At 37.4% G+C, this 19,114-nt stretch overlaps 1 protein-coding gene across 4 annotated transcripts in view; it reads right to left on the reverse strand.

Moving 5' to 3' along the window:
- Positions 1-9,682: 9,682 nt before the first annotated feature.
- The window catches only part of ZNF385D (zinc finger protein 385D), an 888,856-nt gene continuing 879,424 nt past the window's right edge, over positions 9,683-19,114 (reverse strand). For all 4 annotated transcript variants that reach the window (XM_019810771.3, XM_006936450.5, XM_003992162.6 and 1 more), the window contains 3 exons: positions 15,998-16,176; positions 14,829-14,930; positions 9,683-12,780 (listed from right to left, as the gene is read on the reverse strand). In XM_019810771.3, the coding sequence (XP_019666330.1) occupies positions 12,547-12,780; positions 14,829-14,930; positions 15,998-16,176 (515 nt within the window). In that variant the 3' untranslated portion in view covers positions 9,683-12,546. The remainder of the gene's footprint in view (positions 12,781-14,828; positions 14,931-15,997; positions 16,177-19,114) is intronic.

The following is a 19,114-nucleotide window of genomic DNA, read 5'->3' on the forward strand; positions in this document are numbered from 1 at the left end:
CTGTATAGAAATGTGTATTATTGGAATGGTCCTTTTATCATCTATTTCAACCCACTCATTTTTAAATTGGGAAAAGCAGGGTCAAAAATAAACTGTCCATACAATTATCGGCCAAACCAGGACGTTCTTGAGCTTGCAACGGGTTAATGGCTACACCATTAATAAATGAATGAATTATTTAGTGATCACCCTGGTGCAACTGGTATAAATTGCAAGTTTCTAATCGGCTTGCCCAAAGATAGCCAATGACTTGCCAATGGTCTTAAGAATTAATGTTAGCCATCTCTTTTGTTCTCAGTTCAGCATTCTTTCTGACTATGCCTGTCTCTCTGAGTATCTTATCCTTGAATTATATGAATGATCAAATAGTATCTTAAAGAGTTACTGAAAGTATTCATAGCTTTCCAGAGACCAGGCTAAAGCCTATCTTTCCCTTCGGCCCCTGTGCTGCTTGCCTTACTCCTTCTCTCCTGAGAGCACACCCTCAGTTAAAAACAAAACAAAACAAAACAAAAAAAACTTTCATAAGAATCTCATTTCAGGTTCTGCTTCTACAGGACCCAACCTAAAGATAGCAGGCTTGATTTTGGATAGCAATGGACAGAGTATTTGAGAAATAGAAAAGATAGTTGAAAACAAAGTATTGAGGGCCTTATTCTGCTTGTGTGCTCCCTCCACCTTTGATGATAAAAGTGGAGGCCTCTTTGGATCAAAAAGTAGGCAAGCCCCAAAATTATAAACAACCCTTTAATGGGAAGGGTACAAATTGCGGGTGAAAGTTTTCCAGGAAAGGTCAGGTAAACCCAAAGGGGGTTGATCTTTCTCCCCAAAAAGATATGTTAAAGTCCTACCTCCAGACCCCGAGAATGTGAGCTTATTTGGAAATAGGATCTTTGTAGATGTAATTAATTAAGATGAGGCCATACTTTACTGAAGGAGGTGCGTCCTAAGTCCAACATGACTGGTGTCCTAATAAAACATAAAAGAGACACAGTCCTGTAAGGAAGGTGATATGAAGACACACCAAGAGAACCCCAATGTTCAAATGAAGGCAGACACAGGGGTATGCATGCATCAGATTACCAGCCACCACCAGAAATTAGGAGAAGGCACAAAACCGTTCCTTCCTCTCAACCCCTAAGAGGAAACCAATCCTGCCAGCACCTTGATTTTGGCTTCCTAGCATCTAGAGCAGTATGAGAATGAATTTCTGTTGTTTTCAAGCCATCAAAGTGTATGGTAATTAATTCAGCAGCCCTAGCAAATTCATATACCTAAGTATACAATGGCAGTGAGTTAGCATAAACTGGGCTTTTCTTCATAAATCTGATGGAACCATGACTGTACCAGCTGTTGCTGGCAATTGTGCCCCCCTACCTCTCCCACTTCTTACCTAGAAGAAGTCCAGAGAAAAGGAAATAGTGGCCAAAACAGGCCTCATTTGCTCTGATCCTATTTTGCTCCCATCCAGTGTTGCATCTGAATCAGTCACAGGCTTGCAGAGGCTGTGTTTATGTAGTCCTTCCCATTCTAACTCAATCCAGCCCACCTGAAATGCTCTGACACTCTTGAAAATAATTCTGATTAATGAATAAAACATGATCAACTGATAATTAGCTTTTGAAGGTGAACTCTTTAACAGGAGGGTAATTTGGTAATGTTCTAATTGTTTTTCCCCAACATTAGACCTTAGCTGACATTTGGTTTTAGCTTCAGCATAACAATTCCCTGTTTAGAAAGACCATGAGCAATTTCCTAGGACTTGGCCAGAAATTATTCTCAATGTCTGGAGTACACGCTTCAAAAAATGTGAAGTTGTATGTTAGTTAAGATTCCAAATCTAGTTTTGGCTTAGGCTCATGACTTGGAATCCTCAGCAGAAACATGATCAGCCATGTTTTTTGTTGTTTTGCTTTGTTTTCGGTTTTTTTACTTTATTTTATTTTTTATTTCTAAGGAAAACAACATGAAAGAGACCTTTGCTATTAGATGATTAGCACTTTAAAAATCATAGATGTTAATATTTATGTCATTTGAGTCAGGCAGAATTTAAGGATAGACATTTCGAATGCTGATCCTAAATGTGGGAAAGAATGGGGGTTATTTCAAAAGTTAGTAAAAATACTTCTGTATGAGTTTTTTTTTCAAATTAACAACCTGGCACTTTACATGTGTATAGTGCTAAAAAAAAAAAAACCAAAATGTATTCAGCAAAGGTATGTTCAGAAAAATTATTATTTCTGATTTTTTTTCATATTTTACTTGAAGAAAGAATCACAAAGATAAGGATGTGTTTCCATATGAACTATGCTTGGTGTTTCTTCCTGAAATCTGGTGTCTGCTGTAAACTGAAGCCAAAGTCTCCTTTAGAGAAATGAGAAGAAAATGGCAGAATCCTTTCCTTGAATGTGGTCACCTGCTGGCTGCCCGAATCAGATCTTTCCTGGGTGTCAACTCTAGAAAATCCCACATACTCCCATCATATTCTAGTGAAGGGAGGCTTTACTGAGATTGATGCTTGCAAAACATTCATCCTTTTGAAACTGCGTATCTAAAATGAGACTCAAAAGCATTACAAGATGAAGCCAGCAATGACAAACTGACGGAGAGGGTAAAGGGTTGAAGAGAACCCTGAAAACTAGCTGGCCAAAAAGTAGGTGGTGGCTGAGAATCAAAAGGCCACGCTGGAGTTTGCAAACCAAATGATCACAGTGGCCTGGCAGGAAACAATTGCTATGATTTCTGAGTGTACATCATAATAAATTGCAAAACTCTGCTTTGTCCAAAGGGGGCAGTCACAGTTCAATTGCAGCTAATAGTTGCCTAATGGGAACGCAGTACTAGGGCTCTCAGATTTTTCTGATTTGTCAAGAAAATCAGAATCTCCACTTAAAAAAATGCTTTCGGGGGGGGGGGGACGCTTGGGAACTAATTAAAATTTGTTTAAAAAAACCCACAATACTGTTCATGCAAAAAACTTTTTCAGCCCTATGGAAACATGGCTGTTATCTTGTAACCTCGTCTCTGCGCTGGAATTTTATTTTTCAGCAAGGACCAACCACAGGTTTCCATGTTAGAAGTCAAGTGATTGTTCTGCCTTACCCTTAATTGAAATGCACTAAGTCGTCAGTTTAAAGATGAGACCTCTTGGGGGCGCCTGGGTGACTCAGTCGGCAAAGCACCTGACTTCGGCTCCGGTCATGATCTCATAGTTTGTGGATGCCGGCCCCGCCTGGGACACTGTGCTGACCGCCTGGAGCCTGTTTCGGATTCTGTGTCTCCCTCTCTCCCTGACCCTCACTTGCTGACGCTCTCTCGCACTCGCTCTGTCTCTGTCTCTCTCAGAAATAAACATTGGTGTGTCTGGGTGGCTCAGTGGGTTAAGCATCCGACTTGGGCTCTGTTCAAGTCATGATCTCGCGGTTCATGAGTTCAAGCCCTGTGTAGGTCTCTGTGCTGACAGCATGGAGCCTGGAGCCTGCTTGGGATTCTTTGTCTCCTGCTCTCTCTGCCCCTCCCCCGTTCATGCTCTGTCTCTTTCTCTGTCTCAAAAATATACATTAAAAGGATGAGAATTCTTGCCTTCCTTTTTTTTTTTTTTTACATTTATTTATTTTTGAGAGAAAGAGCGGGGGGAAGGACAGAGAGAGGGGGAGACACAGAATCAGAAGCAGGCTCCTGGCTCCCAGCTGTCAGCACAGAGCCCGACGCGGGGCTGACGCGGGGCTCGAACCCACGAACTGTGAGATCATGACCTGAGCCGAAGTTGGTCGCTTAACCGACTGAGCCACCCAAGCGCCCTGAGAATTCTTGTCTTTCCAACAAGGGAGAAAGAAGGGACGATGGAACAGCCATCATTCAGAGATGGACAAAAAATAAATATTTTACTCTTTGTCCCCCCTTCAAACAACACATTTCTTTTGAGAAACAGTCACGAGACACATGTTCTGTGAGTTACTTAAAGTTTTAGCTGACACTTGGAACAACCATATTATGGAGCTTTTTTTGTACTTCTCTGAATGCTAAGACATTGCAAACAAGTAGACTAGAACATATGGAACACACGCTTCATTTGTTTTAATATAATATCTCTCTTCCAAAGAACCTTAAAACTTAAACTAAGAAGGAAGGATGTTTCCTAAATGGATATATTACCTATGGATTTTTTTTGTGAATGACAGGAAAATTAGCAACCATCTTTATTTTATAAACTAAGTGAAGACTAAGGACTTAAATGTGCTAATTTCCTGAAACCACGTATAATGTTTTGTGCCTGGACAATTTCGATATTGTCGAGGCGAGAGGGATTAATGGCTGAGGACATTTCTAGAGCTGCTGAAGGAACCAGGGAGCTTCCATCACATAAAAATACCTCTAGTTTCTTTCCTTTATTACAACTGAAAATTTTTAAAGACTTCCTGAAAACAAAATAAAGATCAATTTGTTCACAGCTGAAAGTGTAACCTATAGGACCAGAGACAGGATAAAATATTCTATATCTTACATTGGTGAGTCAATAAAATAGATAACAGCTTCATTTCAAATAGGGGAAATTATTAGCACATGGGGAGATTTTGTTACATGACTTAAAACAGAAGAATGGCATGATACAAATTATGTGAATGACCTGATTATCAATATTTTAGATTGAAGACTTTACTGGCATACAAGGGGCAGTTCTTTGGGTCTTCAATGAAAATGAATAAAAACAGCAACACAAATAATCATAATTCAAGTATCAGAATGCAACACACACACACACACACACACACACACAAATTTCATCTCGATGGTCCAAGTCTACCTGGGGACATCTAGAACCTCCAATTAAAGGTTATTCAGCACAATTTGGCAAGATGAAAAGAGCAAAGTCATTCACCAAACATATGGGCTATAAGGTGGCATGAATTTGCATCCTGAGCAATTTGCTTTCTGCTGCTCAAGACCCCTAATATGCAGATGAACAAGGAACATGCTAGTTGTATGCCAGTGTGGCATCATTTTAGCTGATCAATGAATCAGCCATATCTGTGTGACTATAGGCAAGGCAATTTCTTTGATTCCTAGTTTCTTTTTTTCTCTTTTTCTTTTCTTTTCTTTTCTTTTCTTTTCTCTTTTCTTTCTTTCTTTCTTTCTTTCTTTCTTTCTTTCTTTCTTCTTTCTTCTTTTTCTTCTTCTTCTTTCTTTTTCTTTCTTTCTTTTCCTTCCTTTCTTTCTTCCTTCCTTCCTTTTCTTTCTCTTTTGTAAAATCAAGAAAGCTACATATACTGCACCTCTTTCAAATATGAGGTATTATTGTCTTTGGATAAAACTTTGTCAAATCTTTTGCCAAGTGGTTGATATTGGACAAAGTCCTGCTTATATTTTCTGAACTATGAGGATAAAGAGTGAAAAAAAGAATCACATAATTTTTTTCCCTTGAGTAGTTTTGTTGCAGGGTTACAAAAATGTAGGGCACACCATAGCCTATTTTTAAAATTTCAAAATGTGATTCAATGTTTTTGAATGTTAATGCCAAAGTTTCCTATCAGAAATCTGGTTGTCAAAAACAAATACTGTCTTCACTTTGTGGTCACTAAACGCATGTGGATTAGCTATTTTTAGGTTTTGAGACTAAGGCTCAAATTGGCTGTGAGTAAATAGGCAAAGTCATCACTCAATTTATTTGATTGAGTCTATTTAAAGTTCCATTATTAAGAATAACCATTAAAAATAGCCAACCTCCCAGGTTTTATGAGAGTTGAATATCTCATCATCCATTAGCTAATACTAAATTTTTCTTTGACCACTTTTAGGAGGCAATTTAAAATTAATTGTAAAGTTCCAGTAAATTAAATATTACTAGCAGAAATGAATGACTACAATTAAGTAAGGAAACCTTAGTTGAATTGACAAAAGATTTTGAATGATAAAAGGAAAAAAATATGACCAACAAATTTCCCAGTAAAAACAATGTTCTTAGCATAGAGTTCCATGTGTGTATAAGACAAGATGTCTTAAAATCTATTTTAAGTTTTGGGTTTTTTTATTTTCAGGACAAGATTGAGGATCTAACATAGCTACAAATGACCTTGGTTTGGCATCAGATCAATTCCCCTGAATATATGTAGGAATATGAACACTGTAAGTATTAGACGCATTTTAAAACAACTTTATTGAAGTTTATAGGAATTAGGCTTAAATTTTGGAACCAATTTTGAGAATCAAATGACTTATGTTTACTAAATTCAGATTTTTGTTTAGTGTATCTTTGTAATCACATTGTTACTCCTATTTTTTTTTCAGAAGGGAATCATCAAAATATCAAGTGAGTTGACCCAGTTTCCTAATAGATAATTTGTGTTGAAGCCAGAGAGCATGTCCATTGTTTTGTGATGATCGATCTTATGCCTAGATCCCTTAGCCACAAGCCTTTTCCTCAATTTCCAATACTTCCACATACTTTTTCCATAATCCCTTTAAAAAACAGATGTTATCCCAGGAAATTCTTTTTGACTATTTCATGAAAGCTAAAATTTCCAGATTCTCAAGAACTTTATTACTTTTCTGTATCTAATAATATAAGCTGACTGTCATAATAGATGCAAAACACTTAGTGGAAGGTCTTTACCCAACATTAGCCTTGTCTAGTCCTGGTGTCCAATGCTGAAATTATACAATTAATATATTTTAAATTCAGTTGACAAGTATCCAATAAAACCCACATTTTTATTTTTTAGTTAATAAAATTCCATACACTTTTACCGTGGTTTAAAAACTCCATAACTATGTTTCTCAATGGATTTATGTCTCACTAGATTTAGACAATCAAAAAGCCAAATGACTTTAACAAATTGTTTCCTGAAAAAAATATAATCTAGGTCCCCAATATAGGATTTTCTCTTTGATAATTTTCTTTAGTCCTATTTTACCATGTGTTGCATACTACCTGGATTTAAAGATTTGATAGTTTCAAATTCTATATTGAATGTCAGAAGCTTGTATTAAATGTTACAATTGCATTACCCAACTCAAACTGCTAGCATAAAAACGTTACTAGAGAGCATACTACTTTAATATTATACCTACTTGACAAACTCTCCAATGCCTTAAATTTATTAAGATTCTCAAATGTGAAGTTAGAGTTTCTCATCTTAAAATAACAACCAACCTGATCATTGGAGGGGAAAAAAAAGGTAATACCATGATTTTGAAAAAGGATGCATTCTCTATCACTTCATGTACACACACACACACACACACACACACACACACAATTAACCTTAGAAGTGGTCACTGTTCAAGTACTTATTTTTAGTTACACTTTTTTGCTTACAAACCATTTTAGATCTTCTCTTTGGAAATTGCTTTTAGAGTTGACTCGTCAGTCATAAAAAGAACATGAACCCATTCTCAGTGCTCTTTGTAAATTTGAGGAAACTCCAAGATACCCCACTTGATCATGCATATTAATCATCAGGTTTGGCCTGGAATGCATTTTGGCAGTTTGTAGAGTCAACTTGAACATCTAAGAAAGATGGCTTTCTGTCACCGAAAAGAGTAAAAAGATGATCAGATTGAAGGTAGTTCTTGGTTCTTTCACACCTGAGCAAGCCAAGGCATTTTTCAAACTCTGTGACCTTTTGTAACTTGCATGGACTTCTAAGAAGTAGCACATAGAAGAGTTTTCCAGTGCAGAACTGGGTTTCATCACCATTCATAATTCTGGAAAGCTATAAAGCCATTCCTGGAAGTAATGATCCTGTAGGCCACCTAAGAATGATATATCAACATATCAACATATCTTTCTCTGGAAGCCCTGATGCTACTCTCAGAACCAGTGAGTAGACAATGAAGACTTGCCATATAAATGATCCATTTCACTTCCTGGTAATAGCCTTTGTCATTGTTATAAAGCATGCCATAGAAAGACCAGAAGAGATGCTCTAGAAATAAATCTACACTTCTGGTGAAAACCAGCAGAAATCAACATGTAAGACATTCACTGTCAGGACCCAGTTCAAATAATTCTTGCTGTAACCATGTCGAGAGCATCACTGATATCCTTTGACTGTGGAAGAAGTGGTCTTACTAAGGTGTCCATTAGCTAAGACACATGCAAACACAGGAAAGAATTAGTGATGGAGACCATTGCTGCTGAAGAGAGAAAGCACAACAAAAGGCATAAGGATGACGCATTTAAATATCTGTTGCTCCCTTCCACACGTGCACTGCCAACTTTCTATTGCTTTTATTGGGGTTTGTCTTGTTCAAATTTTATCATGCTCTAGATTGAGTAGATGCAGTACATCCTTTATGACTTTGTTATATGTCCAGTGTGAATTAGCAACTCCTCTGATAATTGTTGAAATCTACATTCTGATGGATTAGATGAATGACCTATAGTGTCGTATATTCAGGATGGAGAGGAATACAGAACACGTTTCTGGACACATGCAAATATGTGAGTAGCTGAATGGGTCACTACAAGAAAGCAATTTTATTTGCGAAAGGATGAGAGAAGTGGTTTTTTAATGCCGAAATAGAAAACCAGCTCAGCCATATTACTGATGAAGAAATTAAGGGCAAAGCATTAGTCAACTATCTAATTATTATCCTGCTGATCAGAGACAAATTCTACAATAGACTGACTTCTTTCAGCTCATTGTTTTCCCTACCAGTTTATGATGCTTTCCTGTATACAAAGAGCTATTCACATAATGCTATCCATGAGAATGCACAGGAAGGTAGTGCTCTATATTAATTCATATTTGAAGGAAGAGGTCTCTACACCACTTGAATCATTTAGCTCTGTGATCTGATTTCTTCAAGAAAGTCGAAAATTAAATGGGTGTGGGGGCAAAGATATTAAGTTACAATTTAATTATAAGTGGAATTTAATGCCATGTGTACTATGTATTGGTTCTGTGCCTTAGAAACTTACATGGGTACATAAAACTTTAACTTTGGATAAACTTTGAGTAATCCTATTTTAAGAAACTTTGTTGTCTTTCAGTTTTTTGTTTTATGATTTCCTGCTCTTTTAATTTCCAAATGAGCGTGAACGCTCTCTTGGTTAAATAGTTCTCTGGCAGCAAAATGTGTAGCACCTTTCAAGAAACCAAATTAGATCTCTGATGATAACAGCAGTGAATTATCGCAGTGGATGAAGGGAGGCCTAATGGTACCTAAAGACTGCAGTCTTTACAGATGAGGCAGTGATGCCAAAAGCCAACCATGTTTGCTCACGTGAATAGAACCCTTCAAAGACTAAGACCGGTGACAGGAACGATTTGTTATATGTAATCACCTGTTTTCTCAAAAGAGAAATACAGTACCTCCCCAACGACTGTTTCCCATTTGTCTGGATGATCTGGATGAGGTGTGGCAATGCTTTGTCCGGAGGCATTTGGTTCTTGCAATGCATTTATATCTGTTTCAAATGAAATCGGAGATGCTTCCTCTATCACTTCCTCGCCACGGGTGTGATGCATGGGAAGGGATATATAACCATAAAGTCAGACCACCCCTGGGGATTTTCAGAGCACCAATGCTGACCAATCTGAGTTATTGATCTTTATTCATGAAAAAGGTTCCCTACGGGAAAGGATATAGCTTTATAGCAGTCTGAACTGTAATAGATGTTGATCTGGTGTTGATAAATATGTGGAGTGGGGGGAAACAATTCACAGAAAATCCACTGTAAGTTCTATAGTTAGGCTTCATCCTTTATTAGGTAGTGAGTAAAAGACAACTGATGATTACAACTCCAATTTAAGAGACCATTTAAACAAAAATGGTTCCATAGCGAAGTGAGGCAGAAGGGAGTTAGGTATTTCTGAGTTTTCTCATATGGCTGATGGAGAAAATATGGCTGATTTGTTTGCTCCCAGCAAATCATTAAAGTTAGTAACACCTTGTGATCCAGGACTCTTTGCATCCCACAGGCCCTGACTTCTAGTGGACTGGCTTGTTCACTTTGGTGAAAATGGGGAAAGAATAGCAAAAGCACAGAGTAGTGAGATTGCATCAGTTAACATCAGGTTCTCCAATAGAAAGAGGTTTTCTCAGGGCTAAAGGTTGTTGGATAAGGATTCAGGCTAACTTATAGCGAAAGATAAAAATATTTGACAAAGCAGAAAAAGGCAACTTAAGTTCAAATCGGTCAGAAGCTGGTCACACGAGATATAGACAGAGCCCCAAACAACAAACTCATGAGCAACTTTCCATCTGACTGAACTAGTAGGGTCTGTGAGTGAAAAAAGGAAACACTTGCTAACACCAGATTGTAGAGGTATTGGTAAATGTAAAATCACCAGATACTCTCAAAAAACAAATTTTAATACTAACCAACATGTTTAACCAGACGTGTATGGTTTGAAATTCTTTTTCCCAAGGACTAATGAAAGACTTTTTTGTCTTGTCTGCCTGCCCTCCTCCCTTTTTTCCCTTCCTTCCTTCCTTCCTTCCTTCCTTCCTTCCTTCCTTCCTTCTACCCTTATTTTTTTTTTTGTTTAACAAAAGATATATAAAGCCAACTGCTTTAAAGATACGTTTATATGACAAATGTCTATAGCTAGATAGATGGTGGAGAAGAACTCCAAAGACCACGTTCAATGTTGAGCACCAAGCACGCTATGGGTGTTTCTTAAATATAAAATGACAAATGCTAAATACCTATCTCTCAAATGGTTTCATCTTGAATCTTTATACCTCTCAAAAAGTTACTACAGTTTAGATAAGAGCAGTTTTAGGAAGGCCATATCCAGCCCTTCCCTATATTTTAAATAGTCTTTACAAAACCTTTTCAAAAATATTTTTTTTCTCTAAACCTAAATCATGTAGGGTTGATTTGTACATGTTTTATCATTGTTCTAAGTTTGAGTATCCTTGTTGTTATTAATGCAACAGACTGGCTGCATCAAACCCCATCATAGTGATAGGTATATGTTAGCTTTCTATGGGAAAAAGCAAATAGCCTTTATCACAAATTAAAGGCACAGCTATTTTTATGCCATTCGTTACCAACTTAATGATAACATGTAACATGGGATGGTTATATAATTATTTTATATAGATTTTCTTTTTATAAGTTATTCTCTTAATCTTTCTAACATATATACAATATACATATATTTATATATACCCCTGATAAATCTTGTTTTAAAGGTAAAACATCAACTCCTTTCAGCCTTACGGTGAACACAGAAGGCTGCCAGATTTCACAACTCCACTAGAGAAATGATGGTCAAGTGCGCCCTACCAGGTTTTTTTCCAACACTATATCCTTGGTCTGCAATCAACTCAGATTCATTTTTCTTGTTTTACTAACACTTAAATATATATTAATTGTTTATATCATGTCAGTAGGAAATCTAAAAAACAAGAAAAAGCCCACAACAATAGCTAACATCTATCATCATATTCAAAGCAGAAACCTTTGCCTAAGACACAGCCTTACTGGTATGATATAAAGGGGATATATTGCAGAGATGCAATATTCTCTGTGTTTTTTTGTTTTTGTTTCTTGTTTTGGATATACACTAACATGAAAAACCTTTACTTTGCATTATCATCTTAGGTCGTGACCGTTCCTTATCCATGAAACAAAACACTTGTACTGATTTCTTTCGAAACACCCATGATGCACGGGTTTACCTGTTTTCAGATATAGTTTCATTACAAAGCCTTCCCGATTCCCAGCAATGCTGCCTCAGGGTGGGAAAATGAGTACTTTGTAAGAAACTACCTTTATTAATGTCTCCCCTATCTCGATGCTTAGCCCTGCTCTCTTGTCCTCAACTTAAAGTCTTACAAGCTGGACAGGAGGGGGAGAATGTGGACCAGGAAGACCTCCACAAACCCTCTGGTGTTTGTTTATCGTTTGACTGTTTACTGGCATGAAATAGTTCTTCATTCTACCTTTTGCGACTCTTTAAAACCTAGTGGCATAGATTGAGACACAGCACTATTGTTTTACAAGACATCTACTGTATCTACTTTTGTTGGGATAAATACCCAGTAATTGCTGTCATAGCAAGAGGACCAGCACGGGTACTACTATTCACAGTGTTGCTTTTGTGTGTGTGTGTGTGTGTTTTTATGTTTTTTTTGTTTTGTTTTGTTTTTCTTCTTTTCATATTATCTTAATCTACAGAGTAAATTATTATATATATACACTGGAACCAGTTAATGCCCTTACAATGTATAGTTGTTTCATAAAGCAGGAAAGACAATGCAGAGGGAAATAGGTGCCCAAAAGCACAGTCACAAAGGCTTCAGAAATTCTAGATACCACTACAAGTCAATGCTGGAGATCACTTCTAAAACAATCAATGTTCAAGAGGAATGCTTTAATTTGGAGAAAATACCACCCCTCCCCTCCCCCCCAAACCTCCCTCCTTTTTTTTTTTTTAATTTTTTTAAATAATCTTTTCAATTCACTATCAAAAGTCCTGGCTCTTCGGATATACTTTAAACTATAAATAAACACTGCATAGTTCTCTTTTGTTTTGTTTGTTTTGTCTTTTGAAAAATTATTGCAGTACAAGTACTCCCATTTGGAATTCAGTAAGGAGCAAACAGCACAGGAGTGTGGGCGGTCCGAATAGGTCCAGGAGCTGGCCGCAGGAGTGCTGGAGGCAGCGCCGAGGTCTGGAACAGTGTTGCCGCTGGGGCAGTTCGGAGACTGAAGGGGGCGTTCACTGCCACGGCAGCAGCGGCCGCTGCAGCTGCCAGTGGGTTTGGTAGAATTCGCGGAGCCAATGGCTTTGAAGGTTCTTTTGAAAATACTAATTTTACCTGCAAGGGAGAGAAGAAGAAGAAAAAAAAAGAGGGCAGAAGGACAAGAGTTTGGGCATCTACACTCAGAATCCAAAATGATGGGCAGCTTTTAAAATGTAGCAGTTGGGGCGCCTGGGTGGCTCCTTCCTTTAAACATCCGACTCTTGGTTTCAGTTCAGGTCATGATCCTCTCAGGTTGGTCCAGGCCCTGCATCAGGCTCTGCACTGAGGGCGTGAAGCCTGTTTGGGATTCTCTCTCTCCCTCTCTCTCTCTCTCTTTGCTCCTCCCCTGCTTGCTCTCTCTGCCTCTCTAAATAAATAAATAAATAAATAAATAAATAAAGCAGTAAACAAGTACAAAGATGAAATCACACTTGTGAATGATCAATAAAAATAATGGGAAGTGTAAACAAACATCTTTTCTTTGATAGAGCTGGAAGATCACTGAAGATGGCCAATCTAGGATGCTGAAAAATCCCCCAGAAAAGTACTCAGCAACCTTACTTTATTTTTCTCAATAAAGTAGGAAAGTATTCATGTTGAGAAAAAAATAGGGAGTTTTTTACTCTTTACACACACACATTAACTGTCATGGGAAGATATTTTTAAAGGGAGATTTATTAATGCTGTCAGCTACTAGGAGCATATCCTAGTGTACAAACTGAGTTGCACAGCAAGGTGTGAGGTAGTAATAAAGAGAAATAAAAATAACAAAATTCCACTTGCAACGAAGAAGAAAAGACCACTTACTTCCCCCTAAATCTGACATTCTGGCTTCCTCTCTGGGCACATGGTAACCACATGCTCTCAACTCTACTCTCCAAAACCAGTTCATTCTTTGGCTAGTAGCATTAGCAAGATGGCTGCTCTCACAGAAAGAATGTTCCCATTTATGGGAACAGTAACACAGAGCTACCACTGAGGTTTTGCAGGGTAACGTTAATACAATTTGACTTCCCTGTTTACTTAACAACCATTCACTTGATTGTTGAAACTTGTGTCTATGCTGGTCAGAAATAGCACTCAAAGTTATGACTAGTGGTGCTGAAACCTCAGCTCTGCATAGAATTCACAGCTTTTCAATGCAGCTAAAATTGCTTCTGTACAAAAGAGTAAAGTGACTTCATTTGCATAAAAATGGGTGATGCTACTAAATTAATTGGGTCAACTCCTACTGAGGTCTCATAATAGATGATTGCAGTTTTCCTTTAACTATATTTTCACAGGCCAGCAGCACACAATAGCACCAATTATTAATAAGATCTATTTTGAAGAAAACAGATTTCAAAGTGCATAATTCAGCACATACTATATAGATCAGTTGTTCTTAACTCTTCATTGAGCCCTGGGTATCCCTGAGAAATCTGTGGTCAATTCGACAAAGAAAAAAAAAAAAAAGAAGAAGCACATGGTCATAAATATTAGCTTGAAATTATCAGGAGGTTTCACAGATTTCCCCTAAGTTCCTACAAAAATTCCAGGCTGGACATTCATACTAGTGTGTTCACTAATCTAAATGGTGTATTTGGGGTAATGGGAAGGGGACATCTCCCAGAAAGTGTTTCCCCAGGCCTTAGACACTGTCCTTGGTTTGATAATTCAATAAAATAAGCCATGCCTTTCAGACTTTGTTATTCAAAATCCAAAACTGTTGAGGGCATCATCAACACCAATGTTTTGTCCCTTGAAGAAATTTTTCACTGACCTTTCCTGAAATTCTGAACTAACGGCAGGGCCAGATTTCATGTGATTTCATGTAATTACTTACCTGACTCCAACGACTGGCTTTATTCCCTTCCCCATGCTTCTGTCATTAACCAGAGCCCAACTCCAAAAGATAAAGGTGCTGGACCTTGGCCAAAAGTGGCAAACCACAGAAACAACTCATGAAACAAGTAATTCTATTGGTGGAGTAGGGTCTGGACTTTCTAATCAGCTGTTTGTCATTACTTAGGTACCTTCCATTTATTTCATACAGTAACTGACCAAAAAAAAAAAAAATCAAGTTCAGCAGATTGTCGGACATTCAAGATCACTATCATTTGAGAAGCAACAAAGACACTCACCCCCAGTGGATGTGCTGCCTTCTGTAGTTTGTTGTAAGGACTGTATTTAGGTTTCGGGGGCTTCCCAGCAGCTCTGTCTTTGTGCCTTCTACTGCTAATGTGCTATTAAAAGCAATTAAAAATGACAGCTTTAAAAAAATCATCCCCAAACCCCCCTTATAAATACTGTTTTAACCTGAAGAAGGATAGTAGTTACTTCACAGAAGTTGCAGAAACACCAAAATAAAAAAGCATGCACTTTTGTCCTTGGATCCTGATGGCTTGAGGGTATATATTTTTATGCTACCCATTTTAGTATATTTTTAACGGATAGAAGGCTCTTCTTTTTCCCAGCCTTTCTCTATATCACTGCACAGATCTCCTTTTTTGAAAGTTTACAAAGGAAAGGAATGTCTAAAGGAATTTTATGTGCAAATAAACAAAGATGCCCAGGCAGGCATGAATTTATTTCCATACTAATATTTATCCTCACATTTGTACAGCCAAATGTCAATCCCCTAAATTCTAAAGATAAATAACTAAGGTGCATAAAATGAGTCCAATTTTGTACATATGCATATAAAACACAACACAATACGAGGGCCGGCCCTTCCACTGTACAGCTGATCTCTTTGGAAGGCTATTCACAGAAAAAGTGAATGCAATAGGATTAGTAATCTCTTTAGCAGGTCACTGCAGGTTTAGAAATACAGTACAACACCATGTAATAAAGTACATAAAATAAAAGAACAGTATAAAATTAGTTGTAGCATGTAAATGTCTAAACAAGTAAAAAGGGAACATTGCAATTTGACCTTTCAAGAAAATCAACACTTTTGAGGGGGAAACCTGGTAGAGAAAAGATCTCATACCCCTTTTTTCTCCCACTCTTCAGATATAAGAATAGTACAAACTCACTTCAGACAATTTCTGAAAGGCCTTAGAAAACATTACATCTTAGTATTCCCCTGGCAACTGACATAAGCATTAATAAAAAAGGGCAATGAATACAAGACAAGTGGATGGATGGATGGATGGATGGATGGACAGATGGGTGGATGGGTGGATGGATGGATGGATGGATGGATGGGAGAGGAAAACAGGAAAGAAAGGGAATAAAGGAATCACACATATTCTGCCCATAAGGGTGTCCCCTATCTGTTTTCATTTCTAGAATATGCGCTGTCTACCTGTTTAAGTTGTGTTTCCGAGTTGACGTGCACATCACAGATTTCACAGTGAAACGTTTTGTTTTGCAGACCTGTGTTTCCCTTATTAACTGGTCCTTTGCCTTTCACGCCTGCCCTGGGAAAGGCTTTGATAGTCCCACTTCCGTTCCGGGCTTCTAGCATGGTTTTGTGCTTAGTACCTGCCAGAAATATTTAGAACAAAAGGAAGAAAAAATAGAAAAAATTCTTAGCTAGGAGATGCCTTTAAGAAAGGATTCAATAACAAAATATGGTACCTAGTTTTAGAGCAGTTCCTCCAAGGGTTATGACTGAAATACGCTTAACTTAGAAGACAATGTTGTCTGACCACCTTACACAACATCACTTAATTACTCATGTTTTTATAGCGTACCACATAACAAACCAGCACCATTAATACAGCACCTGCACGGGAGAGTCCTGAGATGAAACTAAATGGGTGTGACTTTGTTTCATTTCCTCTTGATGCTAATAAGACATAAATGATAGCTGATGAGCAAGAGTGATTTAGTTGCTAAAGGTATAGTTGGAGGTGATTTGTAACAAATGTAATCAGTTTAAGCATGGTGTGTTTACAGAAGTGGCACTAATTAAATACCCATGTTCTAAACAGAATGCAAACAAGCTTTCCTGGTCATGTGTTTAGGTTCAGTAAAAAAGAGTAATAGTATAAAGATCTTAATGACAGGGGGGAAAAAAGCCCTATTAGGAGAGTAAAGCCCACACAGACTGGTTATGTAATTTCAAATGTATAAACAAATGACCAGGATGATGAGGGGTGAGAGGGTATGCAGATACACTCTAAGTAAATACTTCTTTTTAATAAACCAATAACATCTTGGGACTCTCACACATAAGTAGTGTAACTCCAGTTCTCAATACTTTTTTTTCAATTACTAGAGTTCATGCATGGGAGTTTTCCCTCAAAACTTTGTTCGCAATTTCCTTTCCCTTAGTGTTGATAAATATTCTTTATTTTTCTCACTTAGTCATATGGTGTGGCTATGAAATTTTCTCTGTTAATCATTTATGTCCTTTTTGCCATTCTGGTTTTCTAAACCCATTTTCAGTGGTTTCTCTTTTCCTAATTGTATCTATTAGATCTGTTATTAGATTTATTGGATTTAATATTTATTAGATTTATTTGTTAGATTGGTACCAGCTCTGTAAGGATAAAAAATAAGATTCTTAACTGCTGATTTCTGAGCCAGCCTCCCAGAACCATTGAATATTAACGAAGAAAACACACTGAGGGCCACACGAGGTCAGTGCCAATCACCATGGCCTTAAATAAGAGGCAGTGAAATACACGAAACAGGTTTACAGTCACGTTTCTCTTTCAAAACGATTACAACTTTACTGAACCCAATATAAACAAACGTATATTTCTACAAAATAGATTCCCCACTTTGAATGTCATATTCTTACCCATAGCTGTGAAAATGTTCATATCCCAAACATATTAAGGAAAGGGAAAAAGGTCAACACCTTGTAAGTAGACTGGAGGACTTGAAATATGGGCCACAGCACTGCTCTGTGGTTCTGGTGCGAGGCCTCCCTGCAGTCCGCTTTCACTTATCCCCCTTGCAAAATAGATACAAACACTTTCTACTCTGAAGTTGGTGTAAGCCAGTGTAGAGCAAAACAATGTTCTAGGGAGCATACACACACACACACACACACACACACACACACACACACACACATATACACACACATATGTATATGTGTATACATATATATATGTATATATGTAATTTGTGTCACTGTATGTGTCCAGACAGTTGTCCAACCTTTTTTATCTAAACAGGTGGTTATATCAAAATATTTTTCCATGCAGCTTCTTCAATCAGACTGAGAAGGATTCCTGGGCTGGTTTGGCTTATCAATGTCTAAGAAGTAGTCAGTTGGAGACTGAATGTTACTCTGACTTTTTGGAGGGACTCTTGATTCACCCTGGTTAACCTCTTTTGTAATTGAGAGTCTTACCGCTACCCTAGAAGATTCTCAATAGGAGTGCCAGATAATCTTTGGACCTTGATAACAAGGCCATGGACACTGACAACAGCTGACTGGCTTAAATGAACTTTCACTTGAAATATGAAATGAGAGATGCCTTAATGAAACAAGTCTTTACCTATTCTCTTCCTGAACACAGAGGCATGGCTTAGACATGGGCTTCTTAAAGGAAACCCTGGGTTTTTCTCATACTCTATTCTCAGTGCCTGACGCATAGTAGAGAATCAGTGAAGACTAGGTCAAGTATTAGATATTTTAAAGAGCAATGAACAAATATCTGTAAAGAGCATTGTGAGCTCAGACTCTGGCGTGGTATGAGTCAGAGTTTGCTTCCATTAGCTGTGTGGTTTACATGTCTTTGTGCCTCAGTGTCCTCAGCTGTGAAAAAAGAAATTATCTGCTCTACTGAAGTGCTGCATTAAATGCATTTATTGTTTTAAGGATTAATTTTGGCATTTCCATGTGTTCTACATATTTTAGTCTATCCTCTTTCTTAATGGTGTTGGTTTTATTTAGGCGAAAATTTAGAAATCTCTAAGCACTTTAAAATTTAGTGAAGTCTATCCTTTGATACCTGCCTTTTATGCATATTAAAATTTAGTGAGGGGTAGCATAAGCTCTGTCTAGGGATAAAAAAGCTTGAATGAGCTTAGTGAATATTATCAAATGTTACCACTTCAAGTGATTACCAGAAAAATTTGCCCAAATTAGTAATGAGCATTAACTATAAAACATTTAAAAGGTTTGGATTTTTTATTATATAGAGAAAACCATCAAAATTACCTAAGGAAAGCATTGCCTAGTGGAATGTTTTGGGGAGATTTCTTTGAAGACAAAGACAAAACATTTTTTGTATTATCTGTGTCTATAACATACAACTAAAAGGGGACTTTCGGATCTTTTGAAAAGAGTAGGTCCCCTTAAGTTTTAAATATTCTTGGACTGGTTGTGAATCCTGCTTGTAAGCTTAGGAGAACTACTTCTCAAATTCCAAAACAAACAAACAAACAAACAAACAAAACATGCAAAGCCAGAATGCCCGTATTCGAATCCTGCATTCCATTATTATGGAATATAAAC

This window comes from Felis catus, chromosome C2 (genome assembly GCF_018350175.1).
Source record: "Felis catus isolate Fca126 chromosome C2, F.catus_Fca126_mat1.0, whole genome shotgun sequence".
Classification (NCBI taxonomy): Eukaryota; Metazoa; Chordata; class Mammalia; order Carnivora; family Felidae; genus Felis; species Felis catus.